Raw genomic sequence first — 27,130 nt, 5'->3', positions numbered from 1 at the left:
TAATATAACTGTAGGTTTGGAAGTTTAAGGCCTCCTCTTTCTGGAACATCTTGCATAATTTTCAATTTCACTCTCGGCTTTTTCTCGTTCCAGACGAACTTATTAAGTCCAGTTTGCCAAACTTTCAGTTGTTTATCACTTTTAAGCACCGGAATCATTTGAAACAAAAACAGAAATCTTGGCAAAATGTTCATCTTAACTGCTGCTATTCTTCCAAGTAAAGACAGTTGCAGCTTTTTCCAAGTCTCCATGTCTTTCTGAACCTCTCGCCACAACACCTCATAGTTATTTTGAAACAATTTCATGTTTGATTCTGCAACCTGAACTCCAAGATATTTTACCTTAGGTACAATTTCAAAACCTGCCCTCCTTTCAAGCTCATGTTTACGATCTTGTGTCATATTTTTGACTATCATTTTAGTCTTTTTTGAATTCAGTCTAAAACCTGAAACTCTACCATAGTCTTGTATAATGTCATTCATCAGGATTGTTGATTCCATTGGTTGTGATAGGGTAACCACCAGATCATCTGCAAATGCCTTTATTCTATAATCCTCTTGCCTTATCATTATGCCTTTCAAAATTTTTGAGTCCCGTATTGTATTTAGCAAGACTTCCAATGTTAAAATAAATAAAAGTGGGGACAACGGACATCCCTGTCTTGTTCCTTTTTCAATTTTAAACTCTGTCGTCAAACTTCCATTAATAATAATCTGTGCTTTTTGCTCTTGATAAATTGCTGAAATCGCCTGTGTAAATTGGTCCCCAAAGCCCATCTTTTTTAAAGTCTTTAGTAGAAAATTCCAATCCACTCTATCAAAGGCCTTCTCCGCATCCAAAAAGACCAGCACTGCAGAAATCTGTTTATTCTTATCAAGATATTCCAATAAGTCTATTACTTGCCTTACATTGTCCTTCATGTATCTGCCCTCAATAAATCCCGCTTGGTCCTCATGAATCACCTTTTGGATTACTGGCATCAACCTGTTGGCTAATACCTTCGCATAAATTTTATAGTCTGTGTTCAAAAGAGATATTGGTCTGTAGTTCTCTGGTTTTTTAGGACCAACTTGTTCCTTTGGTATCAAAGATATATAAGCAGTTGTCCAGGATGGGGGTATTTTACCCCCTTGTTGAATATTGCAAAATAAATCTCTAAGTTGTCCCACCATTTCAGCTTGTAAAGTTTTGTAATACACTGCAGTCAAACCATCCGTGCCAGGAGCTTTAGCTGTTTTTAGCTGTTTAATTGCTGCTATTATCTCCTCCTCTGTTATAAGATAATTCATTCTTTCCTTTTGTTGATCAGTAATTTTTGTAACTCTCTTATCCTTTAAATATTTTTCTATAAGTCCATTCTGCACCTCTTCTTTAGCATATAGTTTAGTATAATAATCCACAAAAGCTTCTTTAATTAATTTTTGTTGAAAAATTTCTTTCCCTCCAATATCGATACTGTCAATAGTCCGCATACTTTGTTTTTTCCTCAATGTGTAGGCCAACCATCTGCCCGGTTTATTAGCATTGCAAAATGTATTATGCTTCGCGTATTGTAAACTTGTTGCAACTTGTTCCACCATAAGCATTTGGAATTGGTCTTTCAAAAGTTTTATAGCACTTCGTATTCTTTCATCTGTTGGGTTTTTAATAAGTAACTGTTCTTTATTCTTTATTTCCATTTCCAACTCAGATCTTTTCTTTTGTCGGAACAGTCTATGTTTAGAATTCATGTAGATAAGTACCCCTCTCATATAAGCTTTACTTGCATCCCAAACAATTTCAACTGGGGTACCTTTATTCAAATTTATTTCAAAAAATTCTTTCAAATGCTTTTTAAGTTCTATTATATTTTTTTCATATCTAAACAAGTTCTCATTTAATCTCCAAGAACGTCTCTCAACCTTATCCATCTCGATTTCTATCCATACAGGACTATGATCAGTCAAAGTTCTTGGAAAAATCTTTGTTCTTTTTGTCTTAACAAGTAGATCATTTGACAACAAGATAAAATCAATCCTAGAAAAGGATCTATGTCTATCAGAAAAAAAAGTGTAATCCAATTCATTTGGATTATGTATTCTCCAAACATCTTTTAGTTCCATATCTTCTTTCATATCAAAAAAGGTCTGTGGTAATCTAATTCTAGACTTTGCCAAGCTCTTTTTATCTAATTTAGAATCAATTACTCCATTCCAATCTCCCATAATTAAAATAGATCTGTAGTCCCATTGCAATATTTTAGTATGTAACATCTTGTAAAAATAATCCTGTTGTTGGTTGGGAGCATAAATTCCAATCAAAAGAATTTGACCATTTGCTGTAAACAATTCAATTGCTACAAATCTACCATCTTGATCTACTTCTATAACTTTTGCTGTTAATTTTTTATTTACATAAATAACCACACCATTCTTTTTCTGCGAAGTTGAAGATATATAATGTGCTCCTAGTTTTGAGTTTATCAAATATTTTTGATCTTGAGTTGTAATATGCGTTTCTTGTAAACATATTATATCATTATTAAATTGTTTCAAATATGTAAATAATTTTTTCCTTTTCTGTGCTGAATTCAACCCATTGACATTCCAAGATAAACACTTAAAGGTCATTAGCCTCTTTCTGGAGCGCAGAGCAATATGCTTGAAGTTCATCCGAGAGCTTCGATCTCGCTCCTCCCATAGCGCCAATCTCTTGTGCAGTGCTCTTAACTGCCTTCTTGTCTTGTCTTTCCTGTTGTTGTTGTTGCTTCTGTTTAAGTAGCTTGGATTGAGCTCTAGTTATACGTTGATCTTTAACTTCAGTCAACTGAATCAAATCCAAAATTGGAGAAGAATCCAGCGATGGCTCACTCAGAATACCTCCTTCTGCACCTTGCACGTTTTCTAATTCCTGCTTAGACTGTTCTTTCAATTGCCTCTCTTCACTCTCCTTAATCTCCAGAACTGTAGATGTACGTGGAGATGGTGTTCTTTCCTTAAGAATAGTACTGTAAAAGTGTTGCGCCTTCTCCACGGTATTCAACCGATATCCTTCTCCCTTATATCTGAAAATTACCCCAGCTGGTGCATCCCACCGGAAGGGTATCTGTAAATTTTTCAATTCCTTAACAAGAAAACCAAATTCTTTTCTAGCTTTCAGCATTTTAGGAGGTAATTCTTTAAAAATTACAAGCCGTGAGCCCCCCACTTGTATAGAAGTGTGAAAAGATTTTTGCAGGATATCATTTCTAATTTCTCTCTCAGTAAAGTATATGACCACATCTCTGGGTAGTTGTCTTTGCCTGGCCACCCAAGAGTTCACTCTGTAAATTTTATCTATTTTATGAAATACCAAATCAGGATTAACTTGTAAAATCTTAGCCAGGGCTTCAGAGCAAACTTGTCTCAAGTCCTGTCTTTCCTCCTCTCGAATTCCCCGAAGCCGTATGGCAAATTCCATCGCCCGGAATTGTATCATAACAATCTCATCTTCAATTCTCTGCATTTTATTGTCAACTTCATCAATTTTATAATCATTGTCTTTCATCCTAACATTAACTTCTGATTTAAATTCTTCAACTTTAAAATCAACTTTCCCAATAAAATCTGCCAGGCCAGACGCCACTTCTGATATTTTTTTGGTCACCATAATTTGATTCTGTTTCACCATGTCTTTAACTTCATTAATTTCCTGCAAAAATTCCTGATGTGATTTTTGAAGTTCCTGTTGTGATTCTTGAAATTTATCATCCAAAGTTTTAGAAATAAATTCTTTTAAATCTGCCACATCAAATTCTTTTTTCTGAGTTTGTAACTGTTGAGCAGGGGGAAGTTGCGTTTGATGTTTATGTGTGGGGGATCCCCCCCCTGATGCCTTCCCTTCCTGCTTCTTTGAAGCCATCGTGCCACGTAAGCTAGTTTTTTTGAAGAGGGAAGTTCTTTTTCCTTTCCCTCTTCCACAGAAACTTCTAAAAAAGTCCCCCAGATTTAATCAGGTGGAACTAGAATAAAGCAAAGTCAAATTTTAGCAAAAGAAATTTTTTCTTTAGATAGAGCAACTTTGTAGCAATTTTACAACTTTGTAGCAAAGCAGGGAGGCTTCACAAATCCACTTTCACTAGCTCGTTAACTCAAACGCTGGACGCCATATTTTTTCAAATCACTTTCACTCGCTCACTTTCTCTTTTGATTTAAAAAGTCAACAAAGGGGCTCAACCTGTACCCTGCTGTCTCTGCTCCTGCAATCTTCAAGATTTCGGAGTTTTCGAGCCGCACCTCGTTCGCGGGGCAGCTCTACAGGCGGCGGGGCTGGCGGTCTTTAAAAAGTCACCGCCGTCGCCGAAGCTCACCTTCCTGGAAACATTTTTAAAAAAACATTCCTTACTTAATAGCTTTACATAAACTTATTCATCTTATTCTCTACAAATCCACTGCATATAATCAAATAACCTCATAACTATTTGATATCTATAAAAAATATTGTAAAAACCTTCCCTCAACCCTTGCACCACTTATATTTTCCTTATAACCCACAAGTTTATATTTATTCTTCAACAAAACATTCTTTAAATAACTTTAGTGTTAATATACTTCAGGACAAAAGTGAAAATTTGGTCAGTAGCCCATAGCAATTCAAACGTAACATTACTTAATATAACTTTTCAAGACAAATCATGTCCCTAAATATAAGTAAATCATTCATTTTCACTATAACATAACTTTTCAAAACAGATCATATCCCTAAATACAAGTACAGTCATTCATTTTTACTACTACTATCCTCCCCAGGCAAAAAGGTTGTAATTTTTCCATTTCCATTTTTTCATGACTTTTTTGCGAACCTTCTTCTTCAGTCTTATTCCTCCGCCTTCTTTTATTTTTATAAGTTCTTGAGTTTTCAGCTGAAGTTGCTGTACCTTACAATCTTGTTCTCTTCGCAAAGTAATTCCTTTCAGTAAACACACCTCTTTAAACTGTGATTGAGAGTCCATTTTTGTAAAAAAATTGTAAAGTTCCACTTCGAATCCTCCTTCTTATATTAGAAATCCCAACGCCTCCTGGCAATTTTCCAGTTGACTGTATCAAAGCCTCAGGAAAAATCTCTCTCAGTATTTCTTGGCTACACTCCTTCAAACCTCTCAGCCTTTCCTTCTTAATTTGAAAAACATCAATTCCATTTTCCAAAGGCAGATTAAACTGGATTGTTTCTGTTACGAGTAAATGCCTAACTGTGTATACACCATTGCATAGACTGACCCACTGATCCCTCCTCCCTCACTTAGCCCTTCCCATAACCCCTCCTTACCTTGACTCCACCTCCTCCATATATAAGGCTGTGCGCAGAAGTCCAGGACCAGTTCCAAATGAGTACCTGAATAGAAAGAAATGGAGTAAATAAATACATTGAACTCAAAGCCTATCGTGTCTGTGATTATTGGGCAAGATCCTTGGAAAACTTACTTATCAGTTTCTTCCACCTCTTCATTCAATAACTCACTATTATTTGGCAACTGAAATACCGATACAGTATCTTCACTTATAACTTTATTTCGAACTTGAATAAAATCCTTGTTGAAAAACCCTTCCATTCTTTCCAACATGGAGGTAAATGATTCTAAAATTTCTTTAAAGAGATCCACAATCAGTATTTGTGTATTTACTGATGTTTGTAATAGTGAGCCTTCATCACTTTCAAAAAAGCCAGCCATTTTTTCCCCCCCATCCACCTTGAACAATGCTGGGTGTTAACAGCTTTATCAAGAGTTAACTTTCACTTTCACACCCTATTAAGCACAAGCGCCATTTTCTTCACTCCTTTAAGCAGCTTCAAAAAGTAGCAATTTAAGCGTGAAATTAAGGGTTTGTTACTTGCAATTGTCTGCTCTCCTGTCTTCACTCCGTCTGCTTAGATAATCAACTTTGATCTCAGTAAAGATTGCAGAAATGGTCGCAACGTTTTTTTCTGCTTAAAGCAGAAGCGCCCTGGATCTCGGAATTTCACCAGACTTCCTGGGGAGCTCTCACCCTCCAAGCCCCCAAAACTATTTCAGGGGCTTTCGGGGAGCTCTACCCCCATCTGATTGTTCTCCTTTCCCTCTTCTCCCGAGGGAAAGGTTTTCCAGACGCCAGACAGCTGATTTGCGCTATCAAGGCGGCTTTACAAGATCACAGGGCTGGCGCTTTGAGAGAGAGTGTCCAGCAATGTCGGCGGTGCCACCGGAAGTCCAGCCAGAACTTTTCTTGATAAGGAAAGACAGTTGTTAAAAACTAAGATCTCCTGACCTGTAGATCTCCTGCTATCTGGGATCTTCAGTTGAAGGTGGCAAGATTTTAACTTGAAGCTTTTTGCTGCACCTGGCCTGCTCAACTATAGAACAATTCTTTATACATACATACATACATACATATCAGAGGTGGGTTTCAGCAGGTTCTGACTAGTTTTGGAGAACCAGTAGTGGAAATTTTGAGTAGTTCAGACAACCGGTAGTAAAAATTCTGACTGGCCCTGCCCCCATCTATTCTCTGCCTCCCAAGTCCCAGCTGATCGGGAGGGAATGGGGATTTTGCAGTAACCTTCCCCTGCCATGCCCACCAAGCCACGCCCATAGAACCGGTAGTAAAAAAATTTGAAACCCACCACTGATACATATACCATATACAGGGGTGAGTTCTACTTACCTTTACTACCAGTACGCATCGTGCTACTTTGGTAATGAAACATCTGCAAAAAAACTACTGTCAGCGTTCCAGGAAGTCCCCAACTCCAAGTAAAAACTCCGAGGCAGGCATTTCCCAAAGTTCCATTTAATTAGAATAGGTACACTGGCACATCTGGGAAAACCCGAATCTGAGAGTTCCAGGTTTTCCGTCAATAAATCAAAACCCCAAATCCATCCCCTCACTCATCTGTCTGTCACATGGTCCAATCATCATCCGTCCCAACTTGAGCCATCCCTGCAACCATTCCTCCTCTAGATGCATAAAGACCATGGCTTTGACCGAAGGGAAGAATGCTATTATGTCCAACTACATTCACTCTCCTAAATACCCGCTCCTACTTTCCCAGGCGCAAGGAGTTGGCAGTGTGGAAGCTTCTGGTGCTAATATGGCTTCCAAAGCTGACAACTACCAAACTCAAGAGAGCACCAATTAACCCACATTTAGACAGACAGACAGACAGACAAAGGGAGGAAGGGAGGGAGGGAGAGAGAAAAAGAGAGACCATTTATAGATCAGATTTTTGCCGAAAATTTTATTCTGCAAATCTCTCTGAATCTGATGCATCTGGATGTTATGGTGGGACAGTTTCCTAACACACATGTGCATTTTTAGCTTCAGAACTCCTAACGGAGAAGGGAGCCATCCCGCAGACGGACATCTGGGCGATTGGCGTGACAGCTTTCATCATGTAAGTTGACCTCAGCTTCTGTGGACAAAATCACAGAACCTTCAAAGTTGAAGTGACCCTAGAAGTCTTCTGCTCCAGTCTTCCGCAGAGGACAGAATCCCTCATATCATTAGATGGGATGTACAGTAGATGTGGGTATAGAGGGTCAGTTTCGCTTAGTGGTTAAGGCAGCAGGCTAGAAAGCAAGAGAACGTGGGTTTAAGTCCCGTCTTAGCCATGAAAGCCAGCTGGATGACCTTGGGCCAATCACAAGGAAAAGTGTCACGCACACCCCCTTCTCTTGGCCCAAGAGTCTGGTGATCTTGTGGGGATGGTCTTCAAATAGGAATGGGGGACTTGCAGTTCCAGTGCCCCTTCAACCTAAGACCTGCTTGGGATTAATCTCTGCCACTTCCAGGGGTTTCTATAAGGGGGAAAAATAGGACTAGCGAATGCCACACAACATGGCATCTCAGGTGCCTGTGAAAAGCAGGCTACAAATTTATTAATTAAAACAAAGCCGATTCACAATGTTACGCAAAAGTGGGCAGAGGTGGAAGGAACTTGGTTAGCCCATAATTAGCATGCCTCTATTCTTACTAATACGATTTTTGAAATATCCTTATCTGGAGAAATGCAACTTCATGGGCATGACTTTTAATAAAATATTTTCAAAGCCTTCGCTTTCTGAAAGGTGGCAGTGAATGCTGCCCTATTTTATTTTATTTTTATCTTATTTTTTTATTTTACTTTACTTTATTTTATTTCATTTTATGTTTGTATCCCACCTTTGTTATTTTTACAAATAACTCCAGGCAATGAACATGTCCAATACATCTCCCTCCTCCTATTTTCCCCCACAACAACCCTGTGTGGTGGATTGGGCTGAGAGAGAGGGATTGGAAAGTCACCCAGCTGACTTTCATGACAAAGGCAGGACCAGAACTCACCGTCTCCTAGTGATTGGCCCAAAGTCACCCAGACAATTTTCATGGCTAAAGCAGGACTAGAACCAGAGGCGGTATTTTTTTTTTCAGTCATCCAGGTCATGGTTGTCCCACAGATGGTTTTTCACCAAAAGGCTACTGGACTTTCTTGGTTTGGGAAAATGTTTCGCTTCTCCTCCAAGAAGCTTCTTCAGTGAAGATGTGAAGAAACTGAAGAACTGAAGAAGCTTCTTGGAGGAGAAGCGAAACATTTTCCCAAACCAAGAAAGTCCAGTTGCCTTTTGGAAAAATCACCTTTGGGTCAAACTTTGAAGAGTTTCAGAGACCTGGCAGGAAGGCAGAGCTGGACTTCAAAGAAAGAGTTAGGTCTAGAAGGCCAAAGCTAGACCTCTACTAGGCCCCAAAATACTCTACAGGGAGTCCTCAACTTATGAGTACAATTGTCTCCAAAATTTATGTTGCTGAGACATTTGTTAAGTGAGTTTTGACCCATTTTGAGAACTTTTCTTGGCACAGTTGTTAAGTAAATTCTTGCAGTTGTTAAGTTAGTAACAGCGTTGTTAAGTGAATCTGCTTTCCCCATTGATTTTGCTTGTCAAGAGGTCACAAAAGGGGATCACATGACACTTCAACCGTCATAAATATGAGCCAGTTGACAGGTATCCAAATTTTGATCATGTGACCACGGGGATACTGCAGTGGCTGTGTGAAAAATGGTCATAAGTCCCTTTTTTCAGTGCTGTTGTAACTTTGAACGGTCACTAAACAAACTGTTGTAAGTCAAGGACTATCTTATCAACTTAGGCACAAGACTGTCTCCGCTTATCCTTCAAGTGTCCTGACTGCCCCTCTTAAAGCAGCAGCAGATGAAAAGTGTCACTGCGTTTTTGTATTTACCAGATGAGCTCTTATTTTTGAACTCTTAAGACTTACCGTAGCTTGCCAAGTTCTTATCTGTAAGCTAACTGCACATGTCTACATTCTTTCACCACTTTCTTCTTTCTTTCTTTGTTCTCCGGCCAAGAGAGGTCCGGCAGGAACGCTGCCAAGATGTAATTAATTAGCTAGTAAGATGTTTTTACTTCTTTATAATAAAATGTGTTTATTAGAATATATCTCAATTTTATTTTCTTAAAGTATACTTCAAGGAAAGGTCACGATCCATTCTCTAATCAAGGTACAATTACCCAAAAGCAGGATGGGATTAATTGCCACCCTGACAAAAAGTGTGTAATTTTGTTACACGTGGGTGGGATCATCAGGGACTCCGTTGGAGATGATGTGGGGATCTACCTGCCCACCATCTGTGGTGGTTCCCATTTTCCTTACCCTTTGGGATGTCCCAGGTCAAAGATACAGATTAGATACAGATTAACAGAGTTGGAAGGGAGCTCGTAGGCCATCTAGTCCAACCGAAGATCTAAAACAAATACGTCATTGATGAATGCAAGGTAAACCGTAGGAAGATGCCTCTGGGGATGGGATTGAGGTGGAGTCCTTCAGCTAGATTATTTTCTTGCAGACGTTTCATAACTCACCCAGGTAACATCATCAATGTGAGAAGGAACTATTAGGACTATAGCACTAATGAGGTTACCTAATTGGGTCATGAAACACCTGCAAGAAAACCACAAAGTTCAGAGAACAACAAGGACACCACAAACAGAGAAACTAGGATAAGCAAGGATTAACACCAGGGGAACAACTAAGCAGAAAACAATGCCCTAATCAAGGAACTGCCAAGAAAGAAAGAAAAAAACCCCAAAACCTACCAACGCTGCCAGGACAAGCAACTCTATGTAAAAAGGGAGCAAACTCCCATTCCCTCAAACTGATTATATTACCTGTTTGGGCCATGAAATGTCTGTCCCACTCTCTTCTAGCACTGATGATGTTACCTACTGTATCATGAAATGTTTCCAAGAAAACAACCTACCTGAGAGAGCACCAAGGACCCCACATTTGAACTCCGAACTACAAATACGGTATTCTATTAGCCAAACCCAAACTCTTCCCTTCTCTCCTCTTTCCAGGCTGAGCGCCGAATACCCCATCAGCTCCGAGGGTGCCTGTGACTTCGGAAGGCTGGTCAAGCGGGACAAGATACGACTCAACAAATGTTACGCCGGTCTTTCGGGGGGAGCCATCAACTTTCTCCAAAGCACGCTTTCCTTGAATCCATGGTGAGGAGATCCGTTGGCTCCTCAGGGGTTCCTCTTTCACACATTGCAGATATATTTTTTTTCTATCCCAGATCATCTCAATTAAGTTCTCGATTTACGACCACAATTGAGCCCAAAAGTTTGGTTGCTAAAGTGAAACATTTGTTAAGTGAATTTTGCCCTATATTATGACCTTTCTTGCCACTGTTGTTAAGTGAATCGCTGCAGCTGTTAAATTAGTAACGCAGTTGTTAAGGGAATCCAGCATCCCCCTTGACTTTGCTGGTTAGAAAGTTGCCAAAGGGAATCATGTGACCAGGGGACACGGTATTAGTGTCCCTTCATGATATCTTTTAAACCCAATTTACCTATGGAGGCATACACTTTAAAAATTAACTTCTGAGTGCAATGTTCAAAAACATCCTTCAGCATGTCCAATACGAATGCATTTTGCTTCATTCCGTATTAGTAAATTAAATTTAAGCTTCTTCTTTGATTGCCATCTTTAGGTCATTGTGACCTGTAGTGTCTACCTCATCATGTTTTTTAAAAGAGAGCTCAACACAAAAGCATTTTCCCACGGGAAGGATTCTTACGCTTAAGTATGAGTCAGTTGCCAAGCCTCTGAATTTTGATGCCCCTGACCATGGGGATGTTGCAATGTTGCAGCGGCAGTTCCCGTTGGCTCTGGAGGAAACAGAATACCTTGATCCATACCAGTCGGGTTTCAGGCCCGGATACAGCACGGAGACGGCATTGGTCGCGCTGGTGGATGATCTCTGGAGGGCCTGGGACAAGGATATTCCTCTGTCTTGGTCCTATTAGATCTCTCGGCGGCCTTCGATACCATCGACCATGGTATCCTGTTACGACGCCTCGAGGGGTTGGGGGTGGGGGGCACTGTTCTACGGTGGTTCTCCTCCTACCTCTCGGGGCGCTCACAGGCGGTGTTGGCAGGGGGGGCAGAGGTCGACCCCGAGACACCTCACGTGTGGGGTGCCCCAGGGGTTGGTGCTCTCTCCCCTTCTGTTCAACATCTATATGAAGCCGCTGGGGGAGGTCATCCGTGGTTTCGGGGTGAGGTATCATCAGTATGCTGATGATACCCAGCTTTTTATATCCACCCCGAACCAGCCCACTGATACCCTCGACATGATGTCCCGATGCCTGGAAGCGGACCTGGATGGGGAGAAACAGGCTTCGGCTCAACCCTGCCAAGACCGAGTGGCTATGGGTACCGGCATCTCAGCTCGAACAAGATATTCCATCTCTGGTTATAGGGGGTGAAGTGTTACCCCCTGTAGACAGGGTGCGAAACCTGGGCGTCCTCCTAGATTCACGGTTAAATTTGGAAGATCATGTTATGACTGTGACCAGGGGGGCATTTGCTCAGGTTCGCCTGGTGCGCCAGTTGCGTCCCTCCTTGGACCGAGATGCTCTACGCACGGTCATTCATGCGCTCGTCACCTCCCGTATTGACTACTGCAACACTCTCTACATGGGGCTGCCCTTGAAGACCACTCGGAGGCTTCAGCTGTCGCAGAATGCGGCTGTGCGGGTAGTGATGGGAGTGTCCTTATACTCCCACGTTACACCTCTCCTGCCTGACTTGCATTGGTTGCCGGTTACCCTCCGGGTGAGATTCAAGGTGCTGGTGATGACCTATAAAGCCCTACATGGCTTAGGCCCAGGATATCTGTCAGACCATCTGCAACCAGCAACAGCTTCCCATCGCCCGGTGCGCTCTCACAGGGAGGACCTACTCAGGGTGCCGTTGGACAGACAGTGTCGGCTGTCTACCCCCAAGGAGAGAGTTTTCTCTGTAGGCGCACCCACCCTTTGGAATCAACTCCCTCTGGAGCTCCGGGTGGCCCCTGACCTTCGCTCTTTCCGCCGTGGACTGAAAACCACCCTGAGTCCTTCAGGAGAAGGGCGGTATAGAAATAAAATAAATAAATAAATAAATAAAATAAATAAAATGTGGCTATGCCATCTAGCCGCCCTAGACTGATAGGGTTTTAATAGAACTTTATTTATTTATTTATTTATTTATTTATTTATTTATTTATTTATTTATTTATTTATTTATTTATTTATTTATTTATTATATTTCTATACCGCCTTTCTCCCGTAGGACTCAAGGCGGTGTACGGTCAAGAAAAATATAGACACACAAACATCATAAAATTGCTAATTAAAATTATTACTTAGTTTGGTCGATCAAATAAAACCCAGAATTAGATAACATTTAAAAAATCATTCACATGTTCGTATGTTTAGCCCCGCCTGTTGGAACATCAGGGTCTTGAGGGCACGGCGGAAAGCACGGAGATCAGGGATATTCCGTATCTCCGGGGGGGGGGGCAGTTCATTCCAAAGGGTTGGAGCCCCCACAGAGAAGGCCCTCCCCCTGGGAGTCGTCAGTCGGCATAATTTGACTGACGGTACCCTGAGTAGTCCCTCCCTGTGAGAACGAACTGGTCGGTGGGAGGCTATTGGTGGCAGAAGACGGTCTCGTAGGTACCCAGGTCCTAAGCCATGGAGCGCTTTAAAGGTGATAACCAAAACCTTGAACCCCCCCCGAAGACCACCGGGAGCCAGTGCAGCTCGCGTAGGAGAGGTGTTACATGGGCGTAACGAGCTGTGCCCATAATCACCCGCGCGGCTACGTTCTGGACCAGTTGGAGCCTCCGGGTGCTTTTCAAGGGGAGCCCCGTGTAGAGAGCATTACAGTAGTCCATACGGGAGGTAACTTAATGGGGTTTTATTGGATTTTTGTCAATTTTATCATGGACTTTGTTTTTAACGGTTTGTTTGTTTTGTTTGTTGTTGTGAGCCGCCCCGAGTCCTTCAGGAGTAGGGCGGTATATAAATTTAATAAAACATAAAACAAACAAGTCAGTAACCTGGTTGTTAAGTAAATCTGGCTCCCCCCTTGACTTTATTTGTCAGAAGGTCACAAAAGGGAATCACGTGACCCCAGGACTCTACAACCATCATAAATATGAATCAGTTGCCAAGCGTCCAAATTTTGACCACATGCTGCTATGGTTGTAATTGTAAAAAAATGGCCCCAAGTCATTTTTTTTTTGTAATGTTGAATGTTCACTAAATGAATGGTTGTAAATTGAGGACCATCTATATTCAGGAAGTGTGTTGGCCATATTATAATGAGCTTTTAGTTGTTCAAGTTTTGAGTTTTTGCACAGACTTTGCCTCTGGGTGATCCACACAGGTATTTGTCAGAAACCACCTTGTGCTTCCATTCAAAGGAACTCAAAACATTAATCAAAAATGCCCCTTACTCAAAACAATTATCTGATATTCCAATATTTGAGGGGCTGCTACAAAGAAGGAGGGTGGATCAACCTGTTCTCCAAAGCCCCTGAAGGCAGGAGAAGAAGCAAAGGATGGAAACTCATCAAGGAGAGAAGCAACTGAGGAGAAACTTCCTGACAGGGAGAACAATTAATCAGTGGGATGGTTTCCCTTTGTGGCTTCTCCACCCCTGTTTTTAAGAAGAGATTGGACAGCCGTTTGTCCGGAATTTTCTAGGGTCTCTTGCTTGAATAGGGGGTCAGACTAGAAGACCTCCGATGCCCCTTCCAATTCTGTTACTCTATTAAAGAGGGTCCCTCCTCTGCTCCCATCAACCGCTGGGGTGGCCGTGTAAGGTGAAGTCCAAGTTAAGTCCAAGTGTCTAGGATGGAGAATCCTCTCTAGATCATTCAACTTTGCTTTTTCTTCTCCTAGAGCTTGAAAATTTCCTCCTCCTCCTCGAAATAACAGAGTTGGAAGGGACACTGGAGGTCTTCTAGTCCAACCCCCTGATCAGCAGAAGACCCAAACCATTTCAGACAAATTGTTGTCCAATCTCTTCTTCTTTCTCTTTCTCCTCCTCCTCCTCCTCTTTTGAAAAAAACAAGAAAGGTTTTTGTTTCCCTACACACACCCACACCCACACACCCACACACACACCCTGCTTCTTTTCTCTATAGGGCTTCAACCTCAATGTTCTGTTCCCTTGCAGGAGAAGACCAACAGCCGCAGAATGTCTCCAGTCTTCGTGGCTGCAGGAGACTGGCTTGGACGAACACCAACAAGCCACGGTTTCTTTCTCCACCACCAAGCTGAGAAATTTTGTGGCCGAACGCGAGCGGAAAAGAGCACTCCTCTGTTCAAAGTACGGTGTGATGGCTGTGTAGCCAGCGAAACCTCTTTCACACGATCCCTTTCTGGCTGCCGTGACTCACCGCCTCGCCGATGAATCTTAGTGCTGAGTTTTATATATATATATCTGGACTCCAAAAAGCAAGGATTTTTAAGCAGCACATTGCCGAGCAACGGAAGTTTGCAGGTGAAGACATTTATTTTGATAGCGGAAGGGAAGATGGATGCATTTTATTTATTTTATAGTAACGTTCCTCTAATATCCTCAACAACTTGGAATAATTGACAGATTGGAGAAAGTGAAAGTCAGGCCCGAAAGATTATCTGTTTCAAAAGCAATTCAAAGGTGGATGCAACCCACAGACAGAATTTATGAAATCTCTGGGTTATTTATTTATTTTATTTTATTTTTTGCAAAGAAAAAGAAGCATCTGGTTTTTTTTAGAGGCTTTGACAAAAGCTGGAGGGAAAGAAGAGGCTACACAATATTTTCTATTCGCTGTTCCCTATCAGTTGAGCATGCAAATTGTCCATACACCTTACAACCGTTTCACAAAAAAAAGGAAGATTTAGATTTAATTTCGGTTTTCGTTTTAATTTAATTAAAGGTAGTTCTATCAAAATAAATTTAGTTCAGTAAGTTCATTATTTATTAAAGAATTTATTTAATCCAAATGAAATTAATAAAACTAAATTAAAAAATAACAATAAATTAAATTGGTTTTATTAATTTATTTTAGTTTTAATAATTATTTAATTATTTGATGTTAGCATTAAATACTTAATTGAACAGTTTTCTTTCGTTGCTTTTTTTTTTCCCCTGTTGTATTCGATAGAGATAACTTTCAGAGGTGCAAATAAAGCTCATTTTATTAGGAAGGAAAATCAGTCTGCCTTAGAAGACTTCAATACATACATAATTAATCTTGGTGATAAAGATAAGAGTAAATTTCATTAACAGTTGGATGAGTTTCAATGGCTTTACAGCTCTGGCTTTTCACGTGTGAACGCCCCAGGGTGAAAATATACACTACTCAGACAATAAATCATTGTCACAGGGAGAAACCCATAAACTCAATCAAAATCACAATGCCCTACATGTTTCTTCAGAAATAATCCCATGATGTTCCTCCTGAGGTATAAAGAGGTGGCTCGTGTCAGCCAGCTAAGCTGCATGCAGCCCTTCGAAGAAGCTGCCAGCTGTTCTTTTCAAAGAATTACAGAATTCTTTCAAAAAAAGGAATCATAGAAAATCTTTCATAGTCTTATCGGAGAGCAAGTGCAGTGCCTTCACTTCACTCCGACTGGTGTGATGTTTGTTGCCATACAAACAAACAAACAAAATTAGTTGGTTATTGCTTCTTTTGCAGTGAAGAATGAATTGTCTGGCTGTTTTATCACCGATGGAACTTAGTTTTGCAATCAAGAGATCTTCCCTTATTGCTTCACCTGGTTAAAAGTGACCCCTTTGCTGTGGTTTTCTTTTTCAAATCGCTGAACTATTTTTTCTTCCTCACATTGACTTTTTTTTAAAAAATAAAAATAGCCCAGTAGAACAGAAAACATTAAATTTGATTTTCCAATTATTTTAAAAAACAGACTGACTATTCATCTGCCCCAGTAAATAAATACTGTAATCAAAGTAAACTTTTCTTGCAGTTGTTCATTGTAGCTTTTGCTAATGCTGGTAACTCTGGAGTTGCTTTGTTCATTTTAGTACAGAGAGTCTTCGACTTACGACCAAAAATGGAGACCCAAATCTCCATTACTAAGTGAGACAATTGTTAAGTGAATTTTGCCTCATTTTACAACCCTTCTTCTCACCATTGTTAAGTGAATCCCTGCGGTTATTAAATTAGTCACATGGTTGTTAAGTGAATCTGGCTTCCCCATTAACTTTGCTGGTCAGAGAGTCGCAAAAGAGGATCATGTAACCCCAAGACACTGCAACCGTCATAAATATGAATCAGTTGCCAAGCGTCAGAATTTTGATCACGTGACCCTGGGGATGCTGCAACGGCCATAAGGGTGGAAAATGGTCATATGTCACTTTCTTCGGTGTAACGGTCACTAAATTAATTGTTGTAAGTCGAGGACTGCCTGTATTGAGAATGCCAATAGCTAAGGTTGGTTCACATCTTTTGAAGTAGTCCTCCTCGTCTCCAATATGACTAATATAACTTAATATAACTCCAATATAACTTTAAAAAGATGAATTGCTTAAGCAACTGTACAGGCTCACCCATTATTTATTTTAAGTAATCCACAGCTCCCGGAGTGTTGAATTTCGAAAACAGAAGTGGCCCACACAAAAGGTTTGTTATCCTGGAATACGTCACTTGGGTGGGCTAGCAGTCAGGTAGGTGTCACAGGAGGGGGGGGAGTAAACTCTAGGTCAGCGGGAGGGGCCTTTCCCCATCCCTTTTTGGGGTGGCCACCAATTGCAGCAAGGCCTGGTCAAATATGAGGAAGGAAGGAGGAAGAGACATTGAGAAAAGAAAAGAAAAGAAAGGAGGGACGGAGGAAGGGGAAAAATAGAATGGGAGAAAATGGAGGGAGGGAGGTAGAAAGAAAAAAGAAAAATGGTGAGAAGGGAAGGAGAGAAAGAAGGAAGGAAAGGAAGAGGAAAGGAAGAAAGATAGAAAGGGAAAGTGAGAAGAAGAGGAAAGGAGAGAGAAGGCAGGGAAGGGAAGGGAAGAAAAAAGGAAGAAAGGAAAGGAAGAAAGAAAGAAAGGGAAAGTGAGAAGAAGAGGAAAGGCAGGGAAGGAAGGAAGAGGAAGAAAGGATAAAGAAGGAAAGAAAAAAAATCAAAGCTTTATTTTTAAAAACAGCATCTGGTTTCCAAGGCCTTTTGCACCCTGTGGAAATCAAGGTCTTTCTTAAGCACATGCCTTTTTCATGTCAGAACCCGGTGCTGCTTTGTTAATTATTTTCTTTGAACCCAGAGTCGCCCGTCGGGAAGCCTTGCCTCCGATTCGATCCCAGGAGGAAGAAGAAAACTGGATCCCCTTCGGGGAATCAGGAAATGAGAGAGTCCGTAGAGAGAAAATCCCATCTCCTCTTGCAGCTGTTTTGTTTTAATCCCTAAGTAGTTTACGTCACACCATACTCAAAGCCTGCTTTGTGCAGATAAAAGGGAAAAAGTTAATTTACAACACACTCATCCCCTTACACCGAGGAGGACAGTCCAATACGTAGCAGGAAAGAACAACCTTAAATTTGTCCTTGAACTGTAGATAAAGTTATAAAACTATACAGCTATAAAACTCTAAATCCAGAATCTCTAGTTGTTACGTTAGGCACGCGGTTCTTAAGTGAATCCGGCTTCCCCCATGGACTTTGCTTGTCAGAACATCGCAAAAGGGGATCACATCCCAGAGCTTATCGCAGAGTTCCAAAGTCTGAAGGGACCTCAGAGAACATTTAGACTGACCTGCTTCTTGAAGTAAAGCAAAATGGCTACACAAAATATATATGATATCAGCACAAGGATATTTTTGGGTGAATCCATGTTGCATTTGCACTACAGGATTAAAAACAGGATCATCTGGTGAGCATTTTGTTCTCAGAATTCACTCTATAGGTAGTCCTCGATTTATGACCACAATCAGGACAGGAGTTTCCATTGCTAAGCACTTAATTTAACAACCACGTTACTAACTTAAAGTGAGCTGCATCCAATTGTACCACTTTTTCTGCCACCGTTGTAAAGCAAATCCCTGCTGTTGTTAAGCGAATCACACGGTTGTTAAGCGAATCTGGTTTTCCCCATTGACTTTGCTTGTCGGAGGCCGGCTGGGAAGTGACATGAGCATTTTTCCTCAACCGTTGCAGTATCTTTATGGCCACATAATCAAAATTCAGACTCTTGGCAACTGACTCATACTTATGACCGTGAGTGTGTCCCAAGGTCATGTGATCACCTTTTTGACCTTCTGATGAGCAAAGTCAATGGGGGAGCCAGATTCACTTAACAACCATGTTACTAACGTAACAACTGCAGTGATTCAGTTAACAACCGTTGCAAGGAAGGTCGTAAAACGGGGCAAAACTCACTTAACAACTGTCTCGCTTAGCAGTGGAAATTTGGGGCTCAGTCGTGGTCGTAAATCCAATCTCTTCTTGAAAACCTCCAGTGATTTAGAAAGTTTCGTGTTTTTGGCTGCCCTTGAGTGTGGCTTTTAAAAACAAACTGTAAAGGGGTGGGTATTTATTTCCTTTTTTCTCAGCTTTTCATTGGGTGGAAGAAAAAAATTGAAATTTTGCAATCTCTATCATTGCCACATTTTTACCAGCTCAGCAAAAATGACACTGGTTAAATGTTTGCCGTAGCGAAGGTCAATTTTCTTCATATCTATAGGCATCTGATAAAAACAAGGCACTGCACTTATAATTTTCAGTTTATTAAATTATCAAAGCATTTCCTTCTTTGTCGTTGAGGAAGAGTTAGAATTAAGATGGGTGCCAGATACAGGCAGTCCTCATTTAGTGACCATTCAAACTTACAACGGCACTGAAAAAAGTAACTTATGACACTTTTTCACACTTGATGACCATTGCAGCATCTCCAGGGTCACTTGGTCAAAATTCAGACGGTTGGCAACGGACTCATAGTTATGACAGTTGCAGTGTCCTGGGGTCATGTGATCCCCTTCGGTGACCTTCTGACAATCAAAGTCAACAACTGTTAACAACTGTGTCACTAATTTAACAATTGCAGGGATTCACTTAACAGCTGTGGCAAGAAAGGTTATAAAATGGGGCAAAGTTCACTTAACATATGTCTCACTTAGCAACTGAAATTTTGGGCTCAATTGTGGTCATAAATCAAGGACTACCTGTATTTTTGCTACACACAAAGGAAAAATCCCTTATTTGGAATTCCTCTGTCTCTTCAAAAGTCCCTTAGCAAATTTCACTCGGAACCTCAGATCAAGCGAAGATACAACTCGGTTAGCGTACATTAGCATGCTGGATCTGCAAGAACTTAAAAAATAATAATAATAATTTTGGAAAGCTGAATTTGAACAGAAAACAAAGGAAAGAGAAGCGACTTGGGAGGGTTAATTTCAGAAAGGCTCCTCTGGTTTATATTTTAGGACAGATTTTACATTTTCCAGGGATTCCCCTTAAGAGCTAGGGAGCAGGAGCCAAAGAACTGTGTCATGCATGTGGGGATTTGCACAACAGACTAAATGTGTGAAAGGAAAAGAGGGGGTTAATGCATACACACACGCACACACAGAGTCTGATCCCATAACATAGAGATAAATCAGTTTACTGATGAGATATCCCTGCTTATCCTAGATTATCATGTGCAAGCTAACTGTGCAAAAGGAAAGGAAGTTCACACATACACGCAGAGAAAGAAAGAGAGCGAGTCTGATTGCATAATATATAGATAAACCAGTTCACCAGTGAAATATCCCTGGTTATCCTAAGTGTGCAAAAAGAAAGGAAGGGGGTTCACACACACACACACACACACACACACACACACACACACACACACACACACACACAGTCTGATTCCACAACATAGAGGTAAACCAGTTCATCCAATGAAAATATCACTGGTTATCCTAGATTCTTGTGTAAAAGAAGTGTGCTAAAAGAAAGGAAGGAGCACGAGCACGCATGCACGCACGCACACGCACACACACACACACAAAGTCTGAATTCCCCAACATAGAGACAAACCAGATCACCGGTGGAATCTCCCTGGTTATCTTGGATTAGCGTTTGCAGATCTCTGCTTCTGTTTTTAGCACCGGCAGCGGTACCTAAACTGGACATCATTCACGGGGTGCATTACCCCAAACCCGTAGCGGGTTTTGTTTATGGCAGGGATCTCCTCCTGCTGATTGATCAGCTCCAGATCAAAACACGCGAGCATCAGAAAGGTGAAAAGCTTGATTTCGTTGGTGGCGAAGTAACGTCCGGGACACATGGAGGTCCCAGCCCCCCAAGGCATGGTGAAATAATTTACCTTCTCACCGTTCTTAAAAAATTCTTTTTTGTTGCCGTTTTGGCTGAGGAAACGGTCATATTTGAAGGCCTGGGGCTCCTGGTGGATTTCGGGGTCCATGTGGGCCGAGAGGTAAGGGAAGAGGCTGATTTTGTCGCCTTTGCGCAGCTGGTAAGACTTCCCGTTGTGGAGCTTCAAGTCCATGTCTTGTAAAACCAGCCGAATCAACATCGGGACTGCCACCAACCTCAAGGTCTCTTGTACGGCGCTGTCCAGGATGGGCGTTTGGCTTAGCATCTCCTTGGTGACATTCAAGGGCTTCTGGCGGGAGGCCACATCTTGGCCTGACTTCTTCACCACCTCCTCAATCTCCTTCTTGACCTCTTCCATGGCTTTGGGATGCTTCATCAGGAACTCCAGGAGCCAGAAGGAAGCTGGACCAGTGTTACCTTGAGCTGCCCAAAGGAGCAGGAACATGAACCTGTCCCTCATGTCCTCAGATATCCCACTTTCGGCCAGCTGTTGAGACTGGTCACTGATCCACCGGCTGATGTTGTCCTTCTGGTAGACGTTCTTCACCGAAAGCACCTGCCAGAAGTAGTTCCAGATTTTCTTCACTTGGCCCCATTCCAACGGGGTCAACAAGGCGTACGAGAGGCGCGGGAAGAGCTTGTCGTATTTGCGAAATTCGACGAACACCTCTTCAGTGTGCTGCTGGTCTTTCTGTTTTAATTTCTCGTTCTGTTTTTCACTTGGTTCGGTGCCGTACAAAGCCAGGTAGCCAGCTTTGAAGACCGTGTTGTAACAAAAGTGGAACAAACCGTCTTCTTTCCAGGATTTTGGATCTTTTTGGGAGGTTTCTTGCCACCGGAATAAGACAGTCTGCAAGGCCTCCATCATGGCTTGGGTCATCACCACCAGGCCTTCTCCCTTCAGATGCTTCGTGCTGGAGACATCGATGATCTTGTGAGTCTCGTGGGAGGCCTCAAATCGAAACACCCTGAGGACCAGCTCGGCTGCGAACGAAATAAAATCCAGTTTATTTCGGCTTTCTCTGACAACGGCACTAAAGGACAACGGGTCCATCAAGAAGGTAAAATAGTGTCCTGCAATCAAGGTGGTGAAGATGTCCCCGTGTTTCTTTTGCATGGTTTTCAGGAAATCCATGTTGTCGTTTCGGAAGTGCAATGCGTGTCCTAGCCATGGAACGAGTCCTTTGTCCAAAGGGGGTTCGCTGGCTCGTCTTCGGCGAAAGAAGCCCGTCAGGTACAAGACCCCCAAAAGACCAACCCCCAGGGCAACCAGGACTGCCACCCAGAAGGACATCTTGAAGAATGTGTGCAGTTCAATGCCAGCTGCCTTTTCAACAAACTGGTTCTTCGGGCAAAGATGGGCGGGTTTTTTTTTTTTTTTTGATCCAGGGAGGAGTTTCCCTTAATCAAAGAAGCCAAGAATTGCAGTTAACCCTTACGATGAGAAAAAAAGGTAGGAAACCAACCGTAGTCCATGAACGGAAGATTTTCCACCAGACAATCTTAAAAACTTCATTAACCAGCAGGAAGTGAGTTGGGCAGGACGTGTCCCTGTGTTTGTTTTACATTTAACTGTGTGTTTTCCTGATCCAACGCAAGTTGGGCAAACCAGGAGTGTTGACAACAAGGAGAGGAGAAAATTCTTGAATATTTGGAGAAGACCCATGAGCCGAAGGAAGTTGTACCAATAAGACTTAACGTAGTTTTCAGAGTATAAGACACACTTCCCCTCCCCCCTAAAAGTGGGTGAAAATTGTGTGTCTTATACACCGAATGTTGCTGAAGGGCTGCCCACCTGCCCATCCCCACCCTTCGGCTGTTTTCAGCCTCCGCATTTTGCGTTTCGGTTGGTTCCAGCTGCTCGTGTTGAATCAGGCTGCAATAACATGTTGAAGCAGAGCAGGCTGTTTGCTCTTTGCTGCAAGGACGCTAGCCAGATGAATAACTGATGGGTGCTGGTAGACAGAGGCAGGTTTTTTTCCCCCTTGATTTCCTCCCCAAAAACTAATGTTGCGTCTTACAGTCCAAAAAATTCGGTAGGTAGCTGTAATTACTGTCCCATTTATGGAGGAAGAGGAGAAGAGGAGGAGGAGGAGGAGATAGGTAAGTTGGCAGAAGGAGACAGGCGAAGAGAAGGAGGGGAAGGAGAAAGAGGAGGGGGAGGGGGAGGAAGAGAAAAGAAGAAGATAAAGCGGAGGAGGTGGAGGAGGAAGAGGAGAAGAAGAAGAAAATAGGCAAGTGGCAGAAGGAGACAGGTGAGGAGGAGGAGGAAGGGAGAAAAGGAGGAGGAGGAAGAAGAGGAGGAAAAGAAGAGGATAAAGCGGAAGAAGAGAAAGAGGAGGAGGAGGTCTAATTGGCATCTCCACACAGGCGTTTTGCATCATTTCAGGGTCTGCCCTGAAGCAGATTAATTTCACATTTCTTATTCTCCAGGGGTGAGTTGATTTATAGGCAGTCCTTGACTTATGAGCACAACTAGGGCCAAGAATTTCTGTTGTTAAACAATGTTAAGTGACTCACACCCAATTTTTTGATGTTTCCCCCCCCCCACACACACGATTGTTAAGCGAATCTCTGCAGTTGTTAAGTGAATCATGCGGTTGTTGAGTGAAACCAACTTCCCCCATTGAGTTTGCTTGAGGGAAGCCGGCTGGAAAGATTGCCAATGGCGATTATATGTCCCAGGACCCTGCAACCATCATAAATATGGACCGCTGTCAAGTGTCTGAATTTTAATCATGCCACAATGGTCTTACGTGTGAAAAACAGTCATAAATCCCTTTTTTCAGTGCCAGTACAACTTTGAATGGTCACTAAACGAATGGTTGTAAGTCGAGGATTGCCTGTATGTACTAAGTCTCCCAAAGGGTGCCACAATGCATTTATGGAAGAGATTTTTCCAGGCAAGGCTGCCACCTGCTGGTCACGAAGGAGATAGCAAGGAGAGAAACAGACCAAAGATCTGAGATCATCAAAGGAGAAGATGGTTGAAACAAGCCTAACTTCACATTTTGTTTACTGGGGTGATCATTCACCGGTTTGGTTGTACCAAGATACCCATGATCCACATCCCTGTACTGGACACAGGAGCTGCACCCAAGGGTAGGACAAGAAGCAATGGATGGAAACTAATCAAGGAGAGGAGCAAAGGAGAGAAGCACAGTGAGAACAATTAACCAGTCTTCAGAAGTTGTGGGTGCTCCATCACTGGAGGCTTTCAAGAAGGGACTGGACAACCATCTGTCTGAAATGATAAAGTCTCCTGCTTGAGCAGGGGGTTGGACTAGAAGACCTCCGAGGTCCCTCCCAACTCTTATTCTACATTCTGTATTCTTCTTCCAGATGCTAACAAGGAGAAAAGTCGCTACTTAGAGCTCCCTCTGCTGGTATAACATTTGGCTGCAGGCTTTTTTCAAAATTAGAAATATATTTGATGTATGGTTAGTCCTCGACTTACGATTACAACTGAGCCCAACATTTCCGTTGTTAAGTGAGACATTTAAGTCAATTTTGCTCCATTTTACAATCTTTCTTGTCACAGTGGTTAAGCGAATCACTGCAGTTGATAAGTGAGGAACACAGTTGTTAAGTGAATCCGGCTTCCCCGTTGACTTTGCTTGCCAGAAGGTCGCAAAAGGGAATCACATGACTTTGGGACACAGCAACGGACACAAATACGAACCGGTTGCCAAGCGTCTGAATTTTGATCACATGAACCAAGGGGAATGCTGCAAAGGTCATAACTGTGAAAAAATGGTCATAAGTCACATATTTCAGTGCCGATGTAACTTTGAACGGTCACTAAGCGGACTGTGGTAAGTTGGAGACTACCTGTATTGCAAAAGGCAATAAAATTGATCTTTTTGGTTGTTTTTAATCTTTTTTATACTACCAGCATCACACCACTCGGGGGAAAGCAACAAATAAAAGTGGTCCTGGACTTATAACCGGTTCGAAGTTGCAATAGACTTCCTCAGATGTACTTAAGATCGAGTTCTGGAATTTGGATGGCTGCCCAGCCCTTCCCACAGTTGTGTGACTGCACATTGTGCGATAAGCAACCGCTTTAACTAGATGGCTGTTTGCATCAACCTGTGATTTCATAACGAGGTTTTAAGATGTTTTTGCCAAAAACGGTCATTTACCATTAGTCCTCGATTTACAACAGTTCACGTAGTGTCCATCCAAAGTTACAACAACACTGAACAAAGTGACTTATGATCATTTTTCATAGTTACAACCTTTGAAGCATCCCCGTGATCATGTGACCAAAATTCAGATGCTTGGTTCATACTTATGACCGTTGCTGTGTCCCAAGATCATATTTGCGACCTTTTGACAAGCAAAGTCAATGGGGAAGCCAGATTTGCTTAACAGCTATGTGACTGACTTAACAACTGCAGTGATTCATTTAACAACTGTGGCAAGAAAGGTGGTAAAATGGGACAAAACTCACTTATCAAATGTCTCACTTAACAACAGAAATTTGGGGCTCAATTGTGGTTGTAAATCGAGGACTACCAGCCTTCATTTATGCTGAGCTTCTTTCCTGAAAAAAAAAATCAGGCTGCTGACCTGACTTGCAATATTTGCAACATGCACTAGATGGCAGTGAAGACACATAAGAAAATTGTGCATCATGCTGCCACCTAGTGGTCTTTCAATCTCATTTCTTGCTTTTGTGATCCTGTGACTTTTTTTTGGTTTCCCTTTGCTTGTGCTGTCCTGGGTGCATGTGTGAATGGACTCACCTGTATATTTTTATCCTGTTTTTTCTATCCTCTTCTGCTCTTTCCAGGCACTACCACATCCACTATCCAGACTTTTTAGTCTCTCTTATTGACAGCTGTTAAGTTTCAGATGTCATGTAGTGGGTGCTTGTGTGTTCGTTATTATTATTGCAGATAGTCCTCTACTTATGAGTCGGTGGCCAAGCATCTGAATTTTGGTGATCATGGGAATGGTGCAACCATCGTAACTGTGAAAAATGGTCCTAAGTCACTTTTTCAAGTGCCGTTGCAACTTCAGACAGTCACAAAACAAATGGCTACAAGTCAAGGACCACCTGTATATTATTCCCACCACCATTTGATTGAACTGATTACAGATTAACAGAGTTGGAAGGGACCTTGTAGGTCATCTAGTCCAACCCCCACCCAAGCAGGAGACCCTACACCATTTCTGACAGATGGCAGTCCAGTCTCTTCTTGAAAGCCTCCAGTGATGAAGCTCCCACAACTTCCGAAGGCAACTTCTGTTCCATGGGTTGATTGCTCTCACTGTCAGGAAATCTCTCCTCATTTCTAGGTTGAATCTTTCCTTGTTTAGTTTCCATCCATTATTTCTCCTTCTGGCCTTCGGATGCTTTGGAAAACAGCTCGACCCCCGTCCCCCTCTCTCTCTGGCAGCCCCTCAAGTATTGGAAGACTGCTCTCACGTCTCCCCTGGTCCTTCTCTTCACTAGACTAGCCATGCCCAGTTCCTGCAACCGTTCTTCGTATGTTTTACTCTCCGGTCCCCTCATCATCCTGGTTGCTCTCCTCTGCACTTTTTCTAGAGTCTCCACATCTTTTTTTTGTATTGTGGCGACCAAAACTGGATGCGGAATTCTAGGTGTGGTCCTACTGAGGCTTTATAGAGATGCTGAGATGCTCTTGACCTGAGAAACGTCATCCCGACACCCGAGGCAATGAACGAGCATCAGCAATGATAATTGACCCAATGAGGTCATATCACACTAATCAACACAAATGACACAACCCTCTCAGGACAGGACAAGATGCCATCAGAGATGTGAAGAAGCACAATGGCATCGCGGGCGAAGAAGGCGGCGAAGAAGGAAGGAAGGGCAGCTGTCATCATCAATCAAATCGATTTCTTGTCAGGAGCCGAGAAGAATATCACTACCGTCGTTTCTACTGACCCCCCAACAATTCCACAACAACGTGCAGGTAGTCCTCGAATTACAACGGTTCATTTAGTGACCGTTCGACACTACAACAGCACTGGAAAAAAAAATGATTGCTGCTTTTCACAACTTAGGACCATTCCAGCGTCCTCAAAATTCTGATGCTTGGCAACTGACTCGTATTTATGACGGTCTCAGGGTCACGTGATCCCCTTTTGTGACCTTATCACAAGCAAAAGTCCACGGGGAAGCCAGATTCATTTAACAGCCACGTCACTAATTTAAGAACTGCAGTGATTCACTTAACAACTTGGCAGAAAGAGTTGTAAAATAAAGCAAAATTCACTTATCTTGTTTAGGAACAGAAATTTTGGATTCCATTGTGCTTGTAGGTCAAGGACTACCTGTACTGGAGAGTTCTTACAATTGTTATGACCGTAATGGCCAGGCACCATGACAGTCGTATGTTGAGGACTACGTGTAGGCATCCTGATGAAAAAAACCTGCTAATGCAAGTCTGAATCAACCCAGAAACAAAACATCCCATGTGCTTGAGGATTCCCAGACAGCTTTGAACC

General features: G+C 42.1%; 2 protein-coding genes across 2 annotated transcripts in view; one reads left to right on the top strand and one right to left on the bottom strand.

Annotated features, from left to right (window-relative positions):
- The window catches only part of OBSCN (obscurin, cytoskeletal calmodulin and titin-interacting RhoGEF), a 258,005-nt gene extending 242,734 nt beyond the window's left edge, over window positions 1-15,271 (top strand). Inside the window, exons 115-117 of the mRNA XM_060684486.2 lie at window positions 7,311-7,386; window positions 10,346-10,495; window positions 14,505-15,271. Of these exons, the coding sequence (XP_060540469.1) occupies window positions 7,311-7,386; window positions 10,346-10,495; window positions 14,505-14,679 (401 nt within the window). The 3' untranslated portion in view covers window positions 14,680-15,271. The remainder of the gene's footprint in view (window positions 1-7,310; window positions 7,387-10,345; window positions 10,496-14,504) is intronic.
- A 225-nt stretch (window positions 15,272-15,496) lies between these two features.
- Window positions 15,497-22,020, bottom strand: CYP8B1 (cytochrome P450 family 8 subfamily B member 1). Its single transcript, XM_060684488.2, has one exon. It carries the CDS (start codon window positions 21,936-21,938, stop codon window positions 20,409-20,411), a length of 1,530 nt encoding a protein of 509 aa, XP_060540471.1. The 5' UTR covers window positions 21,939-22,020; the 3' UTR covers window positions 15,497-20,408.
- Window positions 22,021-27,130: the final 5,110 nt, after the last annotated feature.

This window comes from Pantherophis guttatus, chromosome 4, assembly GCF_059756535.1.
Source record: "Pantherophis guttatus breed Tessera chromosome 4, ASM5975653v1, whole genome shotgun sequence".
NCBI lineage: Eukaryota > Metazoa > Chordata > Lepidosauria > Squamata > Colubridae > Pantherophis > Pantherophis guttatus.
This window is presented reverse-complemented; position numbering and strand designations above follow the sequence as displayed.

Bases quoted from the DNA above. Each gene is read 5' to 3' on its own strand.
- CYP8B1 (XM_060684488.2), bottom strand. From the start codon at position 21,938: ATGTCCTTCTGGGTGGCAGTCCTGGTTGCCCTGGGGGTTGGTCTTTTG.